We start from the raw sequence: 25,138 nt of genomic DNA, 5'->3' as shown, positions 1-25,138 counted from the left end.
TTTTGCTCACTGTTCTTGTGATCATTTTGACCCCACGGGGTGAGATCTTGCGTGGAGCCCCAGATCGAGGTAGATTATCAGTGGTCGTGTATGTCTTCCATTTCCTAATAATTGCTCCCACAGTTGATTTCTTCAAACCAAGCTGCTTACCTATTGCAGATTCAGTCTTCCCAGCCTGGTGCAGGTCTACAATTTTGTTTCTGGTGTCCTTTGACAGCTCTTTGGTCTTGGCCATAGTGGAGTTTGGAGTGTGACTGTTTGAGGTTGTGGACAGGTGTCTTTTATACTGATAACAAGTTCAAACAGGTGCCATTAATACAGGTAACGAGTGGAGGACAGAGGAGCCTCTTAAAGAAGAAGTTACAGGTCTGTGAGAGTCAGAAATCTTGCTTGTTTGTAGGTGACCAAATACTTATTTTCCACCATAATTCGCAAATAAAATCATTAAAAATCCTACAATGTGATTTTCTGTATTTTGTTTCTCATTTTGTCTGTCATAGTTGAAGTGTACCTATGATGAATATTACAGGCCTCTCTCATCTTTTTAAGTGGGAGAACTTGCACAATTGGTGGCTGACTAAATACTTTTTTGCCCCACTGTATATGTGTTTTATTTTCATACACCTTTTTACATTTTAGCATTTTTCTTCTACTTTGACATTAGAGTATTTTGTGTCGATCGTTGACAAAAAAATACAATTAAATCCATTTTAATCCAACTTTGTAACAGAACGAAATGCGGAAAAAATCAAGGCTGTGAATACTTTCTGACGGCACTGTATGACTTAATACGACTGTAGGGAATGTTCACATATAAAACCCTTTACATATAATTGAATTGACTTACAGTACAATGCAGTCCAAAGTAAACATTTTTTTTTTCTGTATAGTCTCACCCCCACCCACCACCACATTACAATGTACAAGCATTACATTTCTTTAAATGAAAAATGTCCACCAGGCAAACAGTGTTAACCATACTGTATGTCACAGATAATTCAATCGTATTTAACATCTTTAGATATCTGTGAGCGGAGGCATTTCCCTGTCAAGTGGATGTTTTTCCAACACAACAGCATATTTTATTACCACAAAGCAAACCTTCGTAGCACTACCTGCCGAGCCTGTCCAATCCAGTCTCGGCAGAGCTGTGGCTGAGCCAATAGTACAGCAGTGGCCATGATGAGCGTGGTGAGGATCAGAGCCCTGCGGAGATGGGATGTGGAAGGTATGTGTTGGCATGGTCCAGACTCGTGGTTCTGGTTCTGGGCAGCCTGCACAGCCTCCTGCTCCTCCTGGGTCAGGGTGAAAGGGCACAGCCTGGCTAGGACTTCTAGGGCTGCCCTCTGACCTGACTGAATTGCCCCATCCATATAGCCACACCACTGGGTGGCCGTCTCCGTGCCGGCCCAGTGGATCCTGGGAAGGAGAGTTCATTTTATTTGTTTATTGACTTTTGCAGGAGCAGCAGCTATTCTTCCTGGGATCCACAAAAAAACACAAAACTTGACAAGTAACAAAACACTGATACACTGATAGAAGGACAGTCACATACAAATTTAAATACGAAATACGAATATACGAACAATACAACAGAAAAATGTAACAATAATACAAACACTACAACCCCCCCAATATAATGTGTGTGTTAGTGTGTATCATGCGATACACAACCCAACCAAGCCGCACTGCTTCTTAACACAGCGCCATCCAACCCGGAAGCCAGCCGCACCAATGTGTCGGAGGAAACACCATGCACCTGGCAACCTTGGTTAGCGCGCACTGCGCCCGGCCCGCCACAGGAGTTGCTGGTGCTCGATGAGACAAGGATATCCCTACCGGCCAAAGCCTCCCTAACCCGGACGACGCTAGGCCGATTGTGCGTCGCCCCACGGACCTCCCGGTCGCGGCCGGTTACGACAGAGCCTGGGCGCAAACCCAGAGTCTCTGGTGGCGCAGCTGGCACTGCAGTACAGCGCCCTTAACCACTGTGCCACAGCGTTCCATGACATTTTGTTTAATCTTTTTGGTTGTTGCATGAGTAATTGGAGCTGTAAGGGAGTTCCATGCGATCACGGCTCTATATAATACTGTGCGTTGCCGTGAATCTTCGACTTGGGGACTGTGAAGAGACCCCTGGTGGCATGTCTTGGGCGTACAGTATGTATGGGTGTCTGAGATTATTGTTATTTGATTATGCAGACAATCTGGAATTTTCATCACAGTAATATTTATCATAAAAACTAGAAGAGAAGCAGTTAATCTCTCGTCAACCCTCAATCAGGAAATACTGGCATGCATGTTGTTGACCTTAGTTCTGTATGCGCAGTTAAAGCCATGTTGCTCTCTTTTGAGCCAGATTCAGCTTTTCTTGGTATTTATTTGCTGCACCAGACCATATTACTGGACAGTAGTCAAGATGGGACAAGACCAGAGCCTGAAAAACTAGTATAGTTGATTTTTGTGTCACAAATATATATATTGTTTATAACAGAAATACCCCTCCCCATCTTCACAACAACATTGTCAATATGAGTTGAACATGATAATTGACCACCAAATGTTATACCTAAGAGTTTAACCTGTCTACGATACTGGTTCCCAATTGGGGATCAACCCTCCCAGAATGTTCTGGAAGGCTTCATACTTACCCAATACATCGTTTGGTTTCAAGTCTTGCGTCTTTGTATTAGCTACTGCTAATAACATCAGCTGAAATGCACCCAAAACGTCCTCTGGTCCGGAAAAGTTGCGCATCAAAACTTCAAAATTACACATTATATGTCGACTAAACAGGTCAAACTAAGTGCAGAAGCAAGCTTTATGATGTTTTAGACACGCAAAACAAACTTCAATTCAATCGGCCATCGTCTGCCCTTCTCTTGAGTGCTGGAACAAAGGAATGGCTGGGACCAATTCGCGCCCATACGCACAGCCTATTCTCTCGTGGCACGCACTAATTTCACTCCCATAGGGTCAATTCTCGCGGGATTTGAACGATTCAAAGCTCTAATGAAAGAGGACATCTAGCAGAAGAGATAGAAAGTGTCCCCAGAATCATAGCTGGTTGGGAAGGGTGGGGGCCATGACGTCAAAGTTGCTCCAACTTTCATGGCCACAAAAACTAGTTTGGAAGAATGCCTGCCCTGTGAGTTCTGCTATACTTACAGACATAATTCCAACGGTTTTAGAATCTTTAGTGTTTTCTATCCAATAATAATTTTTATTTGCATATATTAGCAATTTTTGACAGATTTTTTTTCCAGTTTACTAGGGGTACCCAATCTCTCCAAAGGGGGCGTATGTCTGCCATATCCTTAACAGGTTTTAACGTCCTCAACTTTCTCAATGGTCACACCCTTTATGCACAACTCCAGTTAAGGCTGAGGTTTTAGAGAATGTCTTGAACCAAATACACTACATTATCAAAAGTATGTGGACACCTGCTCGTCAAACATCTCATTCCAAAATCATAGGCATTAATATGGAGTTGGGTCCCCCTTTGCTGCTATAACAGAATCCACTCTTCTGGGAAGACTTTCCACTAGATGTTGGAACATTGCTGTGGGAACTTGCTTCCTTTCAGCCACAAGAGCATTAGGGAGGTCGGCACTGATGTTGGCCAATTAGGCCTGGCTCGCAGTCGGCATTCCAATTCCTCCCAAAGGTGTTTGATGGGGTTAAGGTCAGGGCTCTGTGCAGGCAAGTGAAGTTCTGCCACACCGATCTCGACAAACCATTTCTGTATGGAACTCACTTTGTGCACGAGGGCATTGTCATGCTGAAACAGCATAGGGCCTTCCCCAATCTGTTGCCACAAAGTTGGAGGCACAGAATGGCTAAGAATGTAATTGTATGCTGTAGCGTTAAGATCTCTCTTCACTGGAACTAAGGGGCCTAGCCCGAACCATGAAAAACAGCCCCAGACCATTATTCCTCCTCCACCAAACTTTACAGTTGGCACTATGCATTGGGGCAGGTAGCATTCTCCTGGCATTCACCAAACCCAGATTCGTCCGTCGGACTGCCTGATGGTGAAGCGTGATTCATCACTCCAGCGTCGAATGGAGCTTTATACCACTCCAGCAGATGCTTGCATTGTGCATGGTGATCTTAGGCTTGTGTGCAGATGTTCGGCCATGGAAACCCATTTCATGAAGCTCCCGACTTACAGTTATCGTGCTGATGTTGCTTCCAGAGGCAGTTTGGAACTCGGTAGTGAATGTTGCAACAGAGGACAGACTAATTTTTACGCACAACGCGCTTCAGCACTTGCCGGAACCCGTTCTGTGAGCTTGTGTGGCCTAAAACTTTGCAGCTGAGCCGTTGTTGCTCCTAGACGTTTCCACTTCACAATAACAGCACTTACAGTTGACAGGGACAGCTCTAGCAGGGCAGAAATTTGACACACTGACTTGTTGGAAAGGTAGCATCCTTTGACGGTGCCACGTTAAAATTCACTGATCACTTCAGTAAGGCTATTCTACTGCCAATGTTTGTCTATGGAGATTGCATGACTGTGTGCTCAATTTCATACACCAGCCAGCAACAGGTGTGGCTGAATTTGCCAAATCCACTAATTTGAAGGGGTGTCCACATACGTTTGTATATATAGTGTAGCTACAATGCTTTTAGTTATAGATGTATTTAAGACCAGTTTATTATTAATCCCCCATTCTGATAGACTGTAATTCATTATTTAGAATTTCAGTGAGCACACTGGCTTTGGATGTAGAGTATGGAATCATCTGCATTCACAGTTATCACTCCCTGCCAGCTGTCTTCACACTGAAATGTTTACCATGCTTATTTCATTGCTTGCCAATGCTAAATAGGAACAGATTTCAACGATGAGAGTACAATCCTGAAACAAGCGGGGGTGATTATCTGTGACATCAGAGTGAAAGTTAATGAGAAATGACACCTGCACTTAGAATATGCTTCAAACAGGACAACGTGTTATTTACTTCTGCTTGAGATGATTTGCTAATAGAGAGCCTGTAGCAGAAAGCCTGTTGTAGAACAATCTGATCTAAAATGTGAATAGATACTATTACATGACTCTGAAGAGAAAACAAAAAAAATGACTCTCAACATCTATGAATAAAAACACTATCCAGATGTTCCAGCATGTTCTAGCAGATACATGTTTACTCTGCATGCATTATGGATGTGCAGGCTTACTTATGCCTGAACACCTGGGTCACTTTAACCACAGTGCCTTTCACCAACTGAATGGGTCTCTCTCTCTTCCTATATAAATATAGATATATATACAGATCACTTACATGTGAGCGGAGGATGTTTGTGTGTTGGGCTGTTCATCCTCAGCAGACACAGAGTTATAATGAAGGGTAGAACAAGAGTTTGTCCAGCACAATAACAAACAGTGAACATCCTCTGGTTAGAGCTTCCATTCATTGGGGAGCTCTTTAAAGTCATTACAGTTTCTTACATAATTTAACATCTCCTCTAATTATTTATCCAGGTAAGTTGACTGAGCACCCATTCTTATTTACAGCAACGACCTGGGGAATAGACAGCCCCCTACACAGGGCAATGTCCCAAATCACTGCCCTGGGGCATTTTTTAGATCAGAGTAAAGAATGCCTCCTACTGGAACTCCAACAGCTTCTGGTCTCCCATCTAGGGACTGACCAGGCCCAACCCTGCTTTGCTTCAGAAGCAAGCCAGCAGAAGGATGCAGGGTGGTATGCTGCTGGTGATCCTGCAGTGATCTTAAAGCACCTCGTGGGTCTGGATGAGAGATATGGGAGGTTTGGGTAATCCACTGGTTCTGTTGTGTTCTATATGGGTATTGCTGCTTGCATGTAGTGCATTCGGAAAATATTCAGACCCCTTGACTTTTTTCACATTTTGATATGTTACAGCCTTATTCTAAAATTGATTAAAAATTAAAAATCCGAATCAATCTACACACAATACCCCATAATGACAAAGTGAAAACAGGTTTTTAGAAATGTTTGCAAATGTATTAAAAATAAAAAGAATAAACAGAAATAAGTATTCAGACCCTTTGCTTTTTGACTCAAAGCTCAGGTCCATCCTGTTTCCAATGAGATGTTTCTACAACATGATTGGAGTCCACCTGTGGTAAATTCAATTGATTGGACATGATTTGGAAAGGAACACACCTGTTAATATAAGGTCCCAGAGTTGACAGTGCATGTCAGAGCAAAAACCAAGCCGAGCTCCAAGACAGGATTGTGTCGAGGCACAGATCTGGGGAAGGGTACCAAAAACTGGCTGCAGCATTGATGGTCCCCAAGAACACAGTGGCCTCCATCAAAAGTTTGGAACCATCAAGACTCTTTCACCCGGCAAAACTGAGCAGTCGGGGGAGAAGGGCCTTGGGTCAAGCTTGTAGCGTCATACCCAAGAAGAATCAAGGCCGTAATCGCTGCCAAAGGTGCTTCAACAAAGTACTAAGTAACGGGTCATTATACTTATGTAAATGTGATTTTACAGTTTGACATTTTTTATGAATTTGCAAACATTTCTAAAAACATGTTTTTGCTTTGTCATTATTGGTTTTGTGTGTATATTGATGAGGGGAAAATAAGGATAAGGCTGTAGCGTAACAAACTGTGGACAAAGTCAAGAGTCTGAAAACTTTCGGAATGGACTGTATGTAAATTGTATACCGTAGTATTTAATATAGGTAAAAAAGTGTCGTGTTTTTGCGGACTGTAGTGTTTTTTTGCAGATAATATTGTAGTATTTAGTGTTGTATACTACAACATTCTATAATAAGTACTACACACGATCGAGGGATATTACAGTGTGTAGTATAATATTCTACAGTATACTACAGTTTACTATAGAATTCTAAAGTAAATACTGTACTATTCTAGAGTAAAACGGTAGTCTTTTTTCATGTGTGCTCTTTCTCTCTACATCTATCTTTCCCTCTCTCTCCATCCCTCTTTCACTATCTCCCTAACTCTTTCCCTCTCTCTCCATCCTTCTTTCACTATCTCCCTAACTCTTTCCCCCTCTCTTCCCCTCTTTCCGTCCTTTTCTCTCTCCATCTCTCTTGTCCATGGATGAGCATCCGTTCAGCTGTGTGCGTCTCCTAACAAGCCATTGCAAATTCATTATGTGACCGTCTTCCCAAGAAAGCGATATCCCCTCCGACCCCACATCCATTTTCCTTGGGCCTCGATGAATGTCTCATAGTGAAGAAGTAATCACTCATATTGTTCTCCTTTATGTTAGTTCAGGTCGTTGCTCAGGGGTTAGCTGGTGCTGGTGCGTGTTTGTTATGGGGCCATACGGTGGTTACAGAGGCTGATTGTGTGTGTGTGTGAGTGTGTTATAGTGGAAGGAAAGAGCATAGACAAGATGTGGGTGGTGAAAGAGCGGGGTACAATAGCGGTCATTGGTAAATATAGACAGGGTAGATATGTCAGTGGCGTTACGTGCAGGTAGGATACTGCCGATGAAGAGGAGGGATGGAGGGGACTAGAGGGGAGCTTTAGAACAGTAGCAGCTTAGCAGGGTTTATTACCTGCCACAGGGCGTGCGGAGGCTGGGGTGGTAATATGTCAGCAGACCCGGTGCCATGACATTAACAGGACAACCCCCGCTGTACTCCTCCAAGGCCCAGTCCTGACAACACAGAGCAGAGCACATCTGGAAAACACAGTCCTGCAACACAACGACCAGCGAAGCACATCTGGAACACACAGTCCTGCAACACAACGACCAGCGGAGTACATCTGGAACACACAGTCCTGCAACATAACACACAGCAGAGCACATCTAGAACACACAGTCCTGCAACACAGTGACCAGCGGAGCACATCTGGAACACACAGTCCTGCAACACAACGACCAGCGGAGCACATCTGGAACACACAGTCCTGCAACACAACAACCAGCGGAGCACATCTGGAACACACAGTCCTGCAACACAACAACCAGCGGAGCACATCTGGAACACACAGTCCTGCAACACAACACACAGCAGAGCACATCTAGAACATAGAGTACAGTCCTAGAGACAACAACACGTCTCTATTTACCACAACAACACACAAACACAGGCTTCTCTGTTCACTACATACAACACAACAGTTTTTTGTTAATGTGTTTAATGTGCTCGCATGTTGAAATTAATAAATTACTGAAAACCAGAGATAAGGTAACAAGGTTTGTGTTTTCTCTGTAAAATTACACAGCTTTTTCTCTGTAAAATGATGTCTCAACGCACCACACCTCTTCTAGGTTACCCAGGTATGTCATATTCCCCAGTACTTCATTTGTAAAGCGGGAGGTCCTAGAACCCATAGTGAGATGGGGGTTATCTGGAGCCAACAGCCTACTATCTATGGGTGTGAAACAGACAGCTGATTAATTCAAAGCAATTTCCACGTCACTGCAGAACACCCGCCATGGTAGGCTATACTCTATAGTATGCCCACGTACTCCAGTAAAGCTATGGTGCATACACAAGTCAGAATTTCTGATAAGCCACATTTTCAAGACATTAATGTACAGCAACATACATCAGAACACCTGCCATATGCATATGCACACATACTCAGCTGTAGGGCTTACAAGACTTGAATTTCATATCATTTTCCAGACATCAATGTAGCGGTAGAACAAATATCACAATATCTGAATAGAACTTCAACTAAAATAAATCAATGTAGACGACAGCAGAACACACATACTGTATGAGAATATATACGCCTCCAGCCTGTGTGACAATATCCATATTAATTTCACAGTACAGAATAAGTTTGTAAAGGAAAAAGATGTTCCTACCTTAGTTTTTAAAACCTCCCACAATGACTCTCCCCATGTCAAGTCCATTTAACTCCTAACAGTCGATTTCCCCCGTTAGCGGGCCTGTCGCTGTACAGCCCTGCTTTGAATTTTGCATGAGTGGAGGCGCCGGTGGTGATTCGTTTTATTTGTCTTTCCCACATTTCAAATTCAGTAGTGAGATGACTAGCCTAGCTACGTGACATGATTACGTAGGGACCTCTTCATTAGCTGACCATCACTACCAAGACAAGACCTGTGCCAGTATCAGTTACTTACCCCACCGGCCTTCCCCATAAACTCTATGTCTACAAATAAGAGAGCAGGTCTGGAATCAGTGTGGCAGGATAGGATGATTACACAGAAGGATTCCCATGCTTTCACATGGTGGTCTTTCTGGGGGGCGGGAGAAATAACAAGGAGGCAACTTGATTTCATCCGGATCGCTTCATGCCGCTCAATATCTACAGTGCGAACAGTGAAATAATTAATAAATCATGCTGCGGAAGATACTGGATCCGGGGCAAATAGGTGCCGGAACAAACTAAGTCAAATCTGAGAGGTGCCGGATCCTTTTCCAACAGGATCCGGCTCAAATGAAGCACTAATAGTCCCCTTGTGTTGTGTGTGAATCCATCTGTCCACTCACTTCCTCTCTCAGTCTTCACTGTATCTCCTACTTGTTGATATCCATCTCTCTATATTGTTTCTCCCTCCAGAGTCTCGTAACTAGTCAAGCAGGGAAAATCATCACCCCCCATGCCCTCCCTCGCCCTGGATTCCTCAGAGGCAATTCTTCCTCGCCACTCAAAGCTTAAGCGCATGAAAAGCCGCCCAGGGAGCAGAATGCTAACATATTGTAACAGACAACATCTGTCAGGCCAATGTGCTCGTTTGTCAATCTTGGTAGTGTGTTGTGTCACGGCGACAAGCGATCTGTGTGTTTTCTACTTCCCTACAAGACTGACTAGTCCCAGGGAAGCAATTGACCCTTGCACTTCATGCTGCTCAAATGTTCTTGCTGGAGAGATATTATGAGAAAAACCAGTGTGCAGTTGTTGAGGCAGTTACTAGCCAGGGACCATGATAGCAGACGGAACAGCGGGTTTAGTGGAGAGGCTCCAGTCTACTGCTCATCCAACACAGTCCCAAGGTTTCCCAGTGTCTTTAAACCAAAGCTATTTCTAACTATATAAAGAATATTATACTAGGCATATTATTAAATACAAAGAGGTTTAGGGGGTTATGCAGCCACTAAGACCCAACGTTCAAGTATGACTGTCCTATTCAGGCTTGACATTCTATGACATTTATATCTAGGCCAATTAGACACTTACTTTCTCCTCATAGTGGATGTAGCTAGCAGCCTCCTCTCCCAGGTATTTCACCAGGCTGAGAATGACAGCATCCCTCCTCTCGCTCAGCTGAACAGGAGGAGAAATGAGAGACTTAATCCTGAAGCTTTGAATTCACATTCTCTCATCATGCACAGAAATATGCTTGGCCTGTTAAAATATGAATGCAGTTCCAAGAAGCCCCTTCAAGCTGAGGTCCGCTGGTGGACTATCGATGTGAATGCCTCATGTCTCTGGTTGAGTTATAGTAGGAGAGACGGGGTGTGGAGACCAGAGGGCCACAAGTCCACGTTCAACACAGCACAGAGGGACAGACGTTGCCAGATTATAGTATTCCTCTAAAACTCCATTTCATGACATACGGTATAACGTATCATTATATAGGTTTAAACTGAGGGTTACTTCAGACAGTTAACATGTCTCCTCTGCTTCTTAACCCTGATTCGTGTTTTTTTTATGACTATACACTTTAGGAGCAACAGGTCATGAATAGGTCAGTGTCCATAATGAATTAACTAGCCTTCTACTACGGTATGAATGTTCACTATCTAAGAAATGAAAGATCAAGGCTCAAGTCCAACATTTCCATGCTGAAATCTTAGCGACTTCAACGCATGCCTCAGAGCTCCAGTATCAAACGTAACATCAGCCCTGATCTGTTTCACCTGTTTACGTGCTGCTGTGCGTTTTGTTGCAAACCTTACTTTGCTACCTGCCAACTTCACGGTTTTTACTTTTTAATTACCATTAATATTTTTAGTTTTAGTTTTTCCCTCACTCAACTTTTTTCATTCAACTTTTTCACTCCGGATGCTTTATCTGGATGTGGTATGTCAGGACCTCCACCAGCTGAAGCTAAGTAGTAACATTAACATGATGCCTTCTAATTGCAGTCACTGTACTCATAATATACAGGAGAACGATTGCCTTACGACGAGGATAACTGTGCTGCAAGCCCAGCTTCAGACGCAATCGTTAGGCAAGGGTAATTTAAGTGTAGGAAAGGATGAAACAGCGTCTGTGCCACCAGTAAGTAAAGATAGTAGTATAAATCCCCTGGCACAGTCCCCGCAGCTTGACAATTTTCTCATGGCTTCTGGAAGGAAATGTTGTAGGAAAGCTCCACCGGTGTCGCTTATTCAGCCAACAGAAACTTTCAACCGGTTCTCCCCATTAAGCAGTGAGTCGGAGTCAGAGGCCGAGCCTTCTCTGGTGTCTACTCCTCCCGTTACGGGGTCTGAGACGCCGAAGCCTCCAACCATTAGCTCTGACAAATTGAAAACCCTAGTCATTGGCAACTCCATTACCCGCAGTGTTAGACTTAAAACGAATCATCCTGCGATCATACACTGTTTACCAGGGGTAGGGCTAACGACGTAAAGGCTAAACTGAAGATGGTGCTGGCTAAAGCTAAAACTGCCGAGTGTAGAGAGTATAGGGTTATTGTTAGCGACGTCGGCACCAACAATGTTAGGATGAAACAGTCAGAGGTCACCAAGCGCAACATAGCTTCAGCTAGAAAGATGTGTCGGCATCAAGTAATTGTCTCTGGCCCCCTCCCAGTTAGGGGGAGTGATGAGCTCTACAGCAGAGTCTCACAACTCAATCACTGGTTGAAAACTGTTTTCTGCCCCTCCCAAAAGATAGAATTTGTAGATAATTGGCCCTCTTTCTAGGACTCACCCACAAACAGGACCAAGCCTGGCCTGTTGAGGAGTGACAGACTCCATCCTAGCTGGAGGGGTGTACTCATCTTATCTATGAACATAGACAGGGCTCTAACTCCCCTAGCTCAACAATGAGATAGGGTGCAGGCCAGGCAGCAGGCTGTTAGCCAGCCTGCCAGCTTAGTGAAGTCTGCCACTAGCACAGTCAGTGTAGTCAGCTCAGCTATTCCCATTGAGACTGTGTCTGTGCCTCGACCTAGGTTGGGCAAAACTAAACATGGCGGTGTTCACCTTAACAATCTCACTGGAAGAAAGACCTCCTTGTTTCCTGCCATTATTGAAAGAGATTGTGATACATCACATCTCAAAATAGGGCTACTTATTCATGTTAGATCCCTCACTTCCAAGGCAGTTATAGTCAATTAACTAATCACTGATCATAATCTTGATGTGATTGGCCTCACCTCCTGGTTACACTAGTGACCATATCCCACGCGCATGCTGCAAAGGCAGAGGTGTTGCTAACATTTATGATAGCAAATGTCAATTTACCAACAAACAAAAAAAGTTTTAGTCTTTTGAGCTTCTAGTCAGGAAATCTATGCAACCTACTCAATCACTTTTCATAGCTGTTTACTGTTTACAAGCCTCCTGGGCCATATACAACGTTCCTCACTGAGTTCCCTGAATTCCTATCGGACCTTGTAGTCATGGAAGATAATATTCACATTTTTGGTGACTTTAATATTCACATGGAAAAGTTCACAGACCCACTCCAAAAGGCTTTCGGAGCCATCATCGACTCAGTGGGTTTTGTCCAACATGTCTCCGGACCTATTCACTGCCACAGTCATACTCTGGACCTGGTTTTGTCCAGTGGAATAAATGTTGTGGATCTTAATGTTCTTCCTCATAATCCTGGACTATCGAACCCACATTTATTATGTTTGCAATCGCAACAAATAATCTGCTCAGACCCCAAGGATCATCAAAAGTCGTGCAATAAATTCTAGGACAACCCAAAGATTCCTAGATGCCCTTACAGACTCCCTCCACCTACCAACAGACATCAGAGTACAAAAATCGGTTAACCACCTAACTGAGGAACTCAATTTAATCTTGCCCTAGATGCTGTCGCAACCCTAAAAACTAAAAACATTTCTCATAAGAAACTAGCTCCCTGGTATACAGAAAATACCCGAGCTCTGAAGCAAGCTTCCAGAAAATTGGAAAGGAAATGGCGCTACCCCAAACTGGAAGTCTTCCAACTAGCTTGGAAAGACAGTACCATGCAGTATTGAAGAGCCATCACTGCTGCTCGATCATCCTATTTTTACAACTTAATTGAGGACCATAAGAACAATCCAAAATGTATTTTTGATACTGTCGCAAAGATAACTAAAAAGCAGCATTCCCTAAGAGAGGATGGCTTTCACTTCAGCAGTGATAGTTTCATTAACTTCTTTGAGGAAAAGATCATGATCATTAGAAAGCAAATTACGGACTCCTCTTTAAATCTGAGTATTCCTCCAAAGCTCAGTTGTCCTGAGTCTGCACAACTCTGCCAGGACCTAGGATCAAGGGAGACACTCAAATTTTTTAGTACTATATCTCTTGACACATTGATGAAAATCATCATGGCCTCTAAACCTTCAATCTACATACTGGACCCTATTCCAACTAAACTACTGAAAGAGCTGCTTCCTGTGCTTGGCCCTCCTATGTTGAACATAATAAACGGTTCTCTATCCACCGGATGTGTACCAAACTCACTAAAAGTGGGAGTAATAAAGCCTCTCTTTAAAAAGCCAAACCTTGACCCAGAAAATATAAAAAACTATCGGCCTATATCGAATCTCCCATTCCTCTCCCACAGCTCATTGCCTTCCTGAAGACAAACAATGTATACGAAATGCTTCAGTCTGGTTTTAGACTCCATCATAGCACTGAGACTGCACTTGTGAAGGTGGCAAATTATATTTTAATGGCGTCAGACCGAGGCTCTGCATCTGTCCTAGTGCTCCTAGACCCTAGTGCTGCTTTTGATACCATCGATCACCACATTCTTTTGGAGGGATTGGAAACCCAAATTGGTCTACACGGACAAGTTCTGGCCTGGTTTAGATCTTATCTGTCGGAAAGATATCTGTTTGTCTCTGTGGATGGTTTGTCCTCTGACAAATCAACTGTACATTTCAGTGTTCCTCAAGGCTCTGTTTTAGGACCACTATTGTTTTCACTATATATTTTACCTCTTGGGGATGTCATTCGGAAACATAATGTTATCTTTCACTGCTATGCGGACGACACACAGTTGTACATTTCGATGAAACATGGTGAAGCCCCAAAATTGCCCGGCCTGGAAGCCTGTGATTCAGACATAAGGAAGTGGTTGGTGGCAAATATTCAACTTTTAAACTCAGACAAAAGATATGCTTGTTCTAGGTCCCAAGATACAAAGAGATCTTCTGTTGAATCCGACAATTAAATTTGATGGTTGTACAGTCGTCTCAAATCAAACTTTAAGGACCTTGGCGTTACTCTGGACCCTGATCTCTCTTTTGACGAACATATCAAGAATGTTTCAAGGACAGCTTTTGTCCATATACGTAACATTGCAAAAATCAGAAAAATTCTGTCCAAAAATGATGCAGAAAAAGTAATCCATGCTTTTGTCACTTCTAGGTTAGACTACTGTAATGCTCTACTTTCCAGCAACCCGGATAAAGCACTAAATAAACTTCAGGTAGCGCAAAACACGGCTGTTAGAATCTTGACTAGAACCCAAAAATGTATCATATTACTACAGTGCTAGCCTATCTACACAGGCTTCCTGTTAAGGCAAGGGTTGATTTCAAGGTTTTACTGCTAACCTACAAAGCATTACATGGGCTTGCTCCTACCTATCTTTCAGATTTGGTCCTGCTGTACATACCTACATGTACGCTACGGTCACAAGACGAAGCTTCCTTACTGTCCCTAGAATTTCTAAGCAAATAGCTGGAGGTAGGGTTTTCTCCTATAGAGCTCAGTTTTTATGGAATGGTCTGCCTATCCATGTGAGAGACGCAGACGCAGACTCGGCCTCAACCTTTAAGTATTTATTGAAGACTCATCTCTTCAGTAGGTCAAATGTTTGAGTGTAGTCTGGCCCAGGAGTGTGAAGGTGAACGGAAAGGCACTGGAACAACGAACCGGCCTTGCTGTCTCTGCCTAGCAGGTTCCCCTCTCTCCACTGGGATTCTCTGACTCTAACCCTATTACAGGGGCTGAGTCACTGGCTTACTGGTGCTCTTCCATGCCGTCCCTAGGATGTGTGCGTCACTTGAGTGGGTTGAGTCACTGACGTGATCTTCCTGTCCGGGTTGGTGCCCCATCCTTGTTTTATGCCGTGGCGGAGATCTTTGTGGGCCATACTCGGCCTTGTCTCAGGATGGTAAGTTGGTGGTTGAAGATATCCCTCTAGTGGTGTGGGGGCTGTGTTTTGGAAAAGTGGGTGGGGTTATATGCTTCCTGTTTGGCCCTGTCCGGGTGTATCGTCGGATGGGGCCACAGTGTCCCCCGACCCCTCCTGTCTCAGCCTCCAGTACTTATGCTGCAGTAGTTTATGTGTCGGGGGCTAGGGTCAGTCTGTTTAATTTGGAGTATTTCTCCTGTCTTATCTGGTGTCCTGTGTGAATTTAAGTATGCTCTCTCTAATTATCTCTCTCTCTCTCTCTCTCTCTCTCTCTCTCTCTCTCTGAGGAGCTGAGCCCTAGGACCATGCCTCAGGGCTACCTGGCCTTGTGACTCCTTGCTGTCCACAGTCCACCTGGCCGTGCTGCTGCTTCAGTTTCAACTGTTCTGCCTGTGGCTATGGAACCCTGACCTGTTCACCGGACGTGCTACCTGTCCCAGACCTGCTGTTTTCAACTCTCTAGAGACAGCAGAAGCAGTAGAGATACTCTGAATGATCAGCTATGAAAAGCCAACTGACATTTACCCCTGAGGTGCTGACCTGTTGCACCCTCTACAACCACTGTGATTATTATTATTTGACCATGCTGGTCTTCTATGAACATTTGAACATCTTGGCCATGTTCTGTTATAATCTCCACCCAGCACAGCCAAAAGAGGACTGGCCACCCCTCATAGCCTGGTTCCTCTCTACAGTGCCTTGCGAAAGTATTCGGCCCCCTTGAACTTTGCGACCTTTTGCCACATTTCAGGCTTTGTTTTGGATCATTGTCTTGTTGGAAGACAAATCTCCGTCCCAGTCTCAGGTCTTTTGCAGACTCCATCAGGTTTTCTTCCAGAATGATCCTGTATTTCATGGCTCCATCCATCTATCTTCCCATCAATTTTAACCATCTTCCCTGTCCCTGCTGAAGAAAAGCAGGCCCAAACCATGATGCTGCCACCACCATGTTTGACAGTGGGGATTGTGTGTTCAGCTGTGTTGCTTTTACGCCAAACATAACGTTTTGCATTGTTGCCAAAAAGTTCACTTTTGCTTTCATCTGACCAGAGAACCTTCTTCCACATGTTTGGTGTGTCTCCCAGGTGGCTTGTGGCAAACTTTAAACGACACTTTTTATGGATATCTTTAAGAAATGGCTTTCTTCTTGCCACTCTTCCATAAAGGCCAGATTTGTGCAATATACGACTGATTGTTGTCCTATGGACAGAGTCTCCCACCTCAGCTGTAGATCTCTGCAGTTCATCCAGAGTGATCATGGGCCTCTTGGCTGCATCTCTGATCAGTCTTCTCCTTGTATGAGCTGAAAGTTTAGAGGGACGGCCAGGTCTTGGTAGATTTGTAGTGGTCTGATACTCCTTCCATTTCAATATTATCGCTTGCACAGTGCTCCTTGGGATGTTTAAAGCTTGGGAAATATTTTTGTATCCAAATCCGGCTTTAAACTTCTTCACAACAGTATATTCGGACCTGCCTGGTGTGTTCCTTGTTCTTCATGATGCTCTCTGCGCTTTTAACGGACCTCTGAGACTATCACAGTGCAGGTGCATTTATACGGAGACTTGATTACACACGGGTGGATTGTATTTATCATCATTAGTCATTTAGGTCAATATTGGATCATTCAGAGATCCTCACTGAACTTCTGGAGAGAGTTTGCTGCACTGAAAGTAAAGGGGCTGAATAATTTTGCACGCCCAATTTTTCAGTTTTTGATTTGTTAAAAAAGTTTGAAATATCCAATAAATGTCGTTCCACTTCATGATTGTGTCCCACTTGTTGTTGATTCTTCACAAAAAAATACAGTTTTATATATTTATGTTTGAAGCCTGAAATGTGGCAAAAGGTCGCAAAGTTCAAGGGGGCTGAATACTTTCGCAAGGCACTGTAGGTTTCTTCCTAGGTTCTGGCCTTTCTAGGGAGTTTTTCTACCCACCATGCTTCTGCATTGCTTGTTGTTTGGGGTTTTAGGCTGGGTTTCTGTACAGCACTTTGGGTTTCTGTACAGCAATTTGTGACATCAGCTGACGTAAGAAGGGCTTTACAAATACATTTGATTGAGCAGATTTTTAGTTGAGAAAACATGATTAATCACATGGGAACCTATTTTTTCTTGGACTGATTCTATTTGATTTGTAGAATCCCACTGATATGCAGTTTTGTTTATTCTTCGGCTTATCATCACAGATGGACTGGCATGCAATCTGTTTTGTATTTTCTCTTTTCATAATACGTCTTTGAAAGAATACCAATTTGAGTGTTTTGTGTGCTCTTTGTTTTAGGGCTCAAGGATGACACAACAAGAAATAGATTGAACCTTGCCATTTGATAGTTCACTTGAGAGCAGAGATGCAGCCAGGTGTACCACTTCAAATATCAGGGCTGAAAATAGGTAGCAGCTTGTATTTAGCCCAAAAGTTGAAGTGAACACTTCAACACTACTGACATTTTTTAAATGGATATGGAGCCACTCATGTTGGCCCATATACTGTAAAAGGGTGACAACACCATTTACCACACTCTGCCAGTAAGCACCCTTCCCAATACTCTTCAGCCAAATGATACCCATTTACACCTTCTCTATTTCCCCACGTTCTTTCTCTCTTTCCCTCTCCACATGTCTCTCACCTGCTGCCATATGAAGCTGATAACACAGGACTGTGTGAAAGGGATCACTTTATCTGTCGATTTGCTTTTTCTATCACAAACAGTGTGAAAATATCTCACACACATTTACCAGTGGAGTGGAACTGTTTTTTTCTCTCATTCTCGATCATCTATCTGGTATGTATTTGGTGACAGGTAGTCTACAGTAAGGTGATGTGTGTCCCTGTTTTACTGTATCTCTGTACTGTATCTCTGTAGCTGTAGGTGGTGTTATGTAACGAGACGGATGTTAAATAAAATAATGAAGCCGTCGGGTAATGATCCAATAGATGCCTCTGGGTTCAAACAGGGTGAAAACATGGGCCTTGTTTGCTAGGTTATTCACAGTTGAACAATATCCATTCTTTAATAACATGATCTACGCTTCATAGAAACTCTGACCCCCGGGGCCATGTTCAGGGAGAGTGTACTCCACATATTGTCTATGCTGTCTTCCCTGTGTCTCCGTCATATGCCTCGTATCACTCCATCCATCCATCTATCTCTCCATCCGGGTTACCTCTCTGGAGCTCCAATCGTAGGCCTGCATGCCAGAGATGAAGCCCACAAGAGCAGCACTCCCACTGGGACTGGTGCCGTCGAAGGTGATACTCAAGGGACAATCCGCAGAGGGTCGTGCCACTATCTCTCCCGAGAAACCCTTCTCACGCCAGAACGCCTGCAGCAGAGAGAGAAGAGGAGAGCGAGCGAGAGCGAGAGAGAGAGGGAATGACAGCTGGATGAGCTAGATGCACTTACCACACACAGATCGCCCCCGATGCACTAGCTAATAGTACACTTGAGGTCTACGGTTTCCAAAATTAGTGGATTGTAAATGTGTTATGCTTGTTGGGATGAACTTCCATCTATTCAGAAGAGATTGTTCTGTTTTAAATGACTGTGTAAAACCACACTAATGATCATAGCAAAGTTCACACTTTATGACATCTTAGCGCAAAACACATCAAAAATGTAACAGATGCAGCACTGAATCTAATATTCAAAATTCAAGTCAATCTCTATCCTTACTTTGGATGTTCAAATCCTGTCAGAGTGTTTTACCTTCAGCGTGGTTCTTTTTCCACATTTGTTATGTTATAGCATGAATTTAAAATTATTTAAATTGAGATTTTGTTTTACACTGACCTACACACAAATACCCACAATATAAAAGTTGAATTATGTTTTTCAAAATTGTTACACAGCACAGGAAAAATCCTAGAGGAAAAGTTGGTTCAGTCTGCTTTCCAACAGAGGCTCGGAGATAAATTCACCTTTCAGTAAGACAATAACCTAAAACACAAGGCCAAATATACATTGGAGTTGCATACCAAGACAACATTGAATGTTCCCGAGTGGCCTAGTTACAGTTTTGTCTCAAATTGGCTTGAAAATCTATGGCAAGACTTGAAAATGGCTGTCTAGCAATGATCAACAAACAACTTGACAGAGCTTGAAGATTTGTTAAAGAATACAGTTTTCACATTACAAAGAATTTTGTGTAGACCGTTGACAAAAAGTGACAATTAAATCCATTTCAATCTCACTTTGAAAAACAACAAAATGTGGAAAAAAGTAAAGGGGTGTGAATACTTTCTGAAGGCACTGTAAAATGGATATTGACAATATACAGTGGGGAGAACAAGTATTTGATACACTGCTGATTTTGCAGGTTTTCCTACTTACAAAGCATGTAGAGGTTTATTTTCATTTATCATAGGTACACTTCAACTGTGAGAGACGGAATCTAAAACAAAAATCCAGAAAATTACATTGTATGATTTTTAAGTAATTAATTTGCGTTTTATTGCATGACATAAGTATTTGATCACCTACCAACCAGTAAGAATTCCGGCTCTCACAGACCTGTTAGTTTTTCTTTAAGAATCCCTCCTGTTCTCCACTCATTACCTGTATTAACTCTTTGAACTTGTTACCTGTATAAAAGACACCTGTCCACACACTCAATCAAACAGACTCCAAGAAGTTCAAGATGACGGTCAATCACCCTCGGTCTGGGGCTCCATGCAAGATCTCACCTTGTGGGGCATCAATGATCATGAGGAAGGTGAGGGATCAGCCCAGAACTACACAGCAGGACCTGGTCAATGACCTGAAGATAGCTGGGACCACAGTCTCAACGAAAACCATTAGTAACACACTACGCCGTCATGGATTAAAATCCTGCAGCGCACGCAAGGTCTCCCTGCTCAAGCCTGCGCATGTCCAGGCCCGTCTGAAGTTTGCCAATGACCATCTGGATGATCCAGAGGAGGAATGGGAGAAGGTCATGTGGTCTGATGAGACAAAAATAGAGCTTTTTGGTCTAAACTCCACTCGCTGTGTTTGGAGGAAGAAGAAGGATGAGTACAACCCCAAGAACACCATCCCAACCGTGAAGCATGGGGGTGGAAACATCATTCTTTGGGGATGCTTTTCTGCAAAGGGGACAGAATGACTGCACCGTATTGAGGGGAGGATGGATGGGGCCATGTATCGCGAGATCTTGGCAAACATCCTCCTTCCCTCAGTAAGAGCATTGAAGATGGGTTGTGGCTGGGTCTTCCAGCATGACAACGACCCGAAACACACAGCCAGGGCAACTGGGGGCAACTGGCTGTGTGTTTGTGTAAGAAGCATCTCAATGTCCTGGAGTGGCCTAGCCAGTCTCCAGACCTGAACCCAATAGAAAATCTTTGGAGGGAGCTGAAAGTCCGTATTGCCCAGCGACAGCCCCGAAAACTGAAGGATCTGGAGAAGGTCTGTATGGAGGAGTGGGCCAAAATCCCTGCTGCAGTGTGTGCAAACCTGGTCAAGAACTACAGGAAACGTATGATCTCTGTAATTGCAAACAAAGGTTTCTGTACCAAATATTAAGTTCTGGTTTTTTGATGTATCAAATACTTAAGTCATGCAATAAAATGCAAATTAATTACTTAAAAATCATACATGTGATTTTCTGGATTTTTGTTTTAGATACCGTTTCTCACAGTTGAAGTGTAACTATGATACAAATTACACACCTCTACATGCTTTGTAAGTAGGAAAACCTGCAAAATCGGCAGTGTATCAAATACTTGTTCTCCCCACTGTAGTTATGTGCTGACCTTATTGTTGATATTCCCTCTATGTTTACAGGTGCCGAAGAGATCCCACTGTGTATATTATTATTATATTTTACAACGGGTGGTTCTAATCCTGAATGCCGATTGGTTAAAACCGCATTCCAGCTGGTGTCTATCCCACAAGTTATAACCTGCTAAATATATTATGTTAAAATGCTATTTACACAGTTCCATCTGATTGTGCAATCTACTGTCGTATCATTCCAGCCAGGCAATTTATAAACTTGATCTCCACTATAAAAAGCATCTAGAGATTATCTCACATTTATTTTAGACTAACATTTTGTTTTTAACAAATCATGTTCATATACAGTACACACTGAGGATATATTTTGAACATTATATGAGAAAAGCCTTAGTGTTACTATCAATGTGTGTCAAGTTTCTTATGAGCCAAAGGTGTTAGTAAATGGTGTTATTGACTGTGTGTGTGTGTGTGTGTGTGTGTGTGTGTGTGTGTGTGTGTGTGTGTGTGTGTGTGTGTGTGTGTGTGTGTGTGTGTGTGTGTGCGTGTGCGCGTGCGCGTGTGTGTTACTGACCATCTGGTAGGTGATGACAAACTTCATCAAGTGCCCAACAGGCATGTTCTGTGTGAGGTGTTCTCTCTGAATGGGTAGAGCAGGTTGGTAGTGGATCTTAGCTGGGGAGACAGAGAAATATATGGAGATTGGGTTCTCAGGAGAAAGGTGATGACTTGTCACTATGCTATAATTGACGTCAGAGGGGAGAGAAAATATGCTGAATCGAGAGGTTGTGCCTCTCTGGGTTTTGGAAATCCTAATTCCGGTGGACAACATAGAAACAGTGGAGAGAAATGGACAATGGGACCAGCGAGAGAGAATAAGATAGTGACTGAAAATAGAGGTGTAGAGAATTAAGGGACAAAGATAGAACGAGCGATACAAAAGGAAAAGAGAATACGAGAGTGAGAGCGAGAGGAGGAGAGGAATAGATAACACGCATCACTTTGGTTAACCCCTGTATTGATCAGAATGGGCTTTAGTTTTTGAATCATCGACCAGCACTCAGGTAAATTGGATACAATACCCCAGTGACTGCCTGCATGGCTATCTCAGAAATGGCCCTGCACAGATAATTCCTGCGATTAAACACTGCTGGGCTGTCGGTTTGCCATAAAACTGTGGTTGCAGTAACCAGTAACGTTATTTACATTTCAAGATCCAACTTGTAGTGTTCCTTTGTAAAGACAGATTGAATAACTTCATCAGTATTGTACTGTCAAAGCTAGGAATATGGAATGTCTCAAACACACTGAGGAGAAGGCAGACAACATTGTCTGCGGTGTCACAAAAGCTTGTGTAAGATGGGAACTACTGTTCTTGAGCTGTCGATGTCTGTCAGAAACTATAAATGAAGGCCCTTTCTGCTAACAAAACAAAATAATAAAACACAAGATTGAAAAGTGGGTTACACCTCTGACATGAAAATGACAAGGAAATCAATATTTTCGTAAGGTTTTGTTACATTACAGCCACATTTTGTTACATAACATCCTACATACCCCATTATGACAATTCGGGGAGAAAAAAAGTTTTCAACATTTTTGCAAATGATTATACATTACCGTTCAAAAGATAGGGGTCACTTAGAAATGTCCTTGTTTTTGAAAGAAAAGCCAATTTTTTGTACATTTAAATGACATCAAATTGATCAGAAATAAAGTGTTGACATTGTTAATGTTGTAAATGACTATTGTAGCTGGAATATTTTTTATATTTTTTAGAAAACCCTATTGCAATTATGTTAGCACAGCTGAAAACTGTTGTTCTGATTAAAGAAGCAATACAACTGGCTTTCTTTAGACTAGTTGAGTATCTGGAGCGTCAGCATTTGTGGGTTCAATTACAGGCTCAAAATGGCCCGAAACAAAGAACTTTCTTCTGAAACTCGTCAGTCTATTCTTGTTCTGAGAAATGAAGGCTATTCCATGCATGAAATTAGCAAGAAACTGAAGATCTTGTACAACGCTGTGTACTACTCCCTTCACAGTACAGCACAAACTGTCTCTAACCAGAATAGAAAGAGGAGTGGGAGGCCCTGGTGCACAGCTGCGCAAGAGGACAAGTATATCAGAGTATCTAGTTTGAGAAACAGACGCCTCACAAGTCCTCAACTGCCAGCTTTATTAAATGGTACCCGCAAAACACCAGTCTCAACGTCAACAGTGAAGAGGCGACTCTGGGAGGCTGGCCTTCACCAACTTCTAAGACACCCTGACGTCATCAGATACGCGACACCGGGACAACTTCCATGGGCTCTATTCGTATCGTATCTAACACAGTCTGTTTGTACAGTAAAATGTTTTTACAATTAATATATATACTTAATTCAATCATGAAGACCTCATTCTATCTTAGACTCCTCACAAGGGGCACCATAATGTTGTGTCTGTGACTATCATTAAATGTGAAGACTGTCATTTTCTCTATGTGTAATTATCACTATGTGATTAAACTAGTCATGTAAACTTTAAATAACTAGGAAGTTGGGTCACCATGGGAAAATGTTTATAGAGTCTCTATTTCCCGAATCAACTCTTCCGATATTTTCATATCTTATTGATTAGTCTTCTATTAATGTATGATTACTACCTCATCAGTTCTCATTACTGAACGTCGCTTGGATATCTGCACAAACCCTAGCCTAAATGATGAATCAGCAACATACAAACTACATAACAAACTAACAGTAGATATTGGTTACTAACACAATGCATTGATAAGTCCCTAGTGGGCTAAACCAGTATGATGGCTTAGTAGACAAAGAAAAGGGGGTGTGGGATGCTCAAGAGCGGGAAACTTATAGCTAATAACAACACTCATAGAAATTACTAATACTTTACATGAACAACCGCTCATTCAAAAAAAATTAGCAATTTACATATTTACGAGTGTATGTCTTGTTGTCTCTCCCTGTGGTCGCCCGTCCGTCTGCTGAAGAGTCAATCGACAGAAAGCCTCTGGTTGTGTTCATAATGGATACGTAAGGCATACAGATGGTTGTTGCATAGAATAGATGCCGGTATTGCCGGTATTCTCCTACTACACTTACGTAATTTCCAGCTGCAGACTAGTAATTCTACATCTAGGGTTTACTCTTATTCTGCAGTGATCGATAGTCTCAGAGTTTAACCATTTCAAGCCGTGTAGCCAAAACTACAGCTGTCTGGTCTCCGTGGTCTATAGAGTTGTAGTTCTTAACCATGTCAACATGTAGCGTCAGCTCCATATTTTCTGGTCTAATGGTCTATTGAATTGTAGCCAATCCAATGTGGGGACTCCGTCCCGGCGTTCTCTGATACTCCGTGGGAAAAGGCGGTCCATGATGCCAACGTAATGTCTATGCTCATGTGGGCGTGGCCAATGATTTGTTTAACTTTATATGAAAACCCATATTTCCTCATTTAGAAGGTTAACATCACATTACATCTTTTCACAAGTTGTTTCATGTTTAATCACATACGTTTCACAATATTTAGATGTAAACCTGACAGCTGGATAATGTACACTTTAAGAGATACAGTTATATGTGTTTCCTGTCCTTCATGAGATCACCAAATGAAACACACTTGTCATGACTGCCCCTTAAGTGTCCACAGCCCCCTCCCACATTCTCAAAAATATTAATATTGTTGAATTATTAAAACTTTTGATGTCCAAGTGTCTCTCTGTGTTCCACAGTTTACATTCCAATCTTGACCACTACAGAGACTAGGGACAGCGTATTTTATGACCGACCATAAAACAGCCGACTTCCCGCTCTCCCTCTCTGCTCTACAGAGCAGACCCACTGTAACCTGATCCTTCAGATCGTCACAGGAGAGTTATGACACAACTGTACTAGTTGTTCAGGCTCTGGTCTTGTCCCATCTTGATTACTGTCTGGTAAAACGGTCAAGTGCAGCAAAGAAACACTTAGCAAAGCTGCAGCTGGCTCAAAACAGAGCAACATGCCTATTACTGCACATACAGTATTTCCTGATTGAGTGTTTGAGATTGAGAGAGATTAAATGCTTCTCTTCTAGTTTTTATGAGAAATAATAATGCCATGAAAATTCCAGATTGTCTGCAT

General features: G+C 42.7%; 1 protein-coding gene across 2 annotated transcripts in view; it reads right to left on the bottom strand.

The window, feature by feature from the left end:
* Window positions 1–601: 601 nt before the first annotated feature.
* Window positions 602–25,138, bottom strand: part of si:ch211-127i16.2 (probable flavin-containing monoamine oxidase A) — a 40,147-nt gene continuing 15,610 nt past the window's right edge. Inside the window, exons 8-12 of one of the 2 annotated variants that reach the window (XM_036977324.1) lie at window positions 21,586–21,686; window positions 18,442–18,600; window positions 10,134–10,220; window positions 7,532–7,632; window positions 602–1,419 (exon numbers count right to left, since the gene is read on the bottom strand). In XM_036977324.1, coding sequence (XP_036833219.1) covers window positions 1,086–1,419; window positions 7,532–7,632; window positions 10,134–10,220; window positions 18,442–18,600; window positions 21,586–21,686 — 782 coding nt within the window. In that variant the 3' untranslated portion in view covers window positions 602–1,085. The remainder of the gene's footprint in view (window positions 1,420–7,531; window positions 7,633–10,133; window positions 10,221–18,441; window positions 18,601–21,585; window positions 21,687–25,138) is intronic. The other variant, XM_036977325.1, reaches the window with a different exon arrangement.

This window comes from Oncorhynchus mykiss, chromosome 5 (genome assembly GCF_013265735.2).
Source record: "Oncorhynchus mykiss isolate Arlee chromosome 5, USDA_OmykA_1.1, whole genome shotgun sequence".
NCBI lineage: Eukaryota > Metazoa > Chordata > Actinopteri > Salmoniformes > Salmonidae > Oncorhynchus > Oncorhynchus mykiss.
This window is presented reverse-complemented; position numbering and strand designations above follow the sequence as displayed.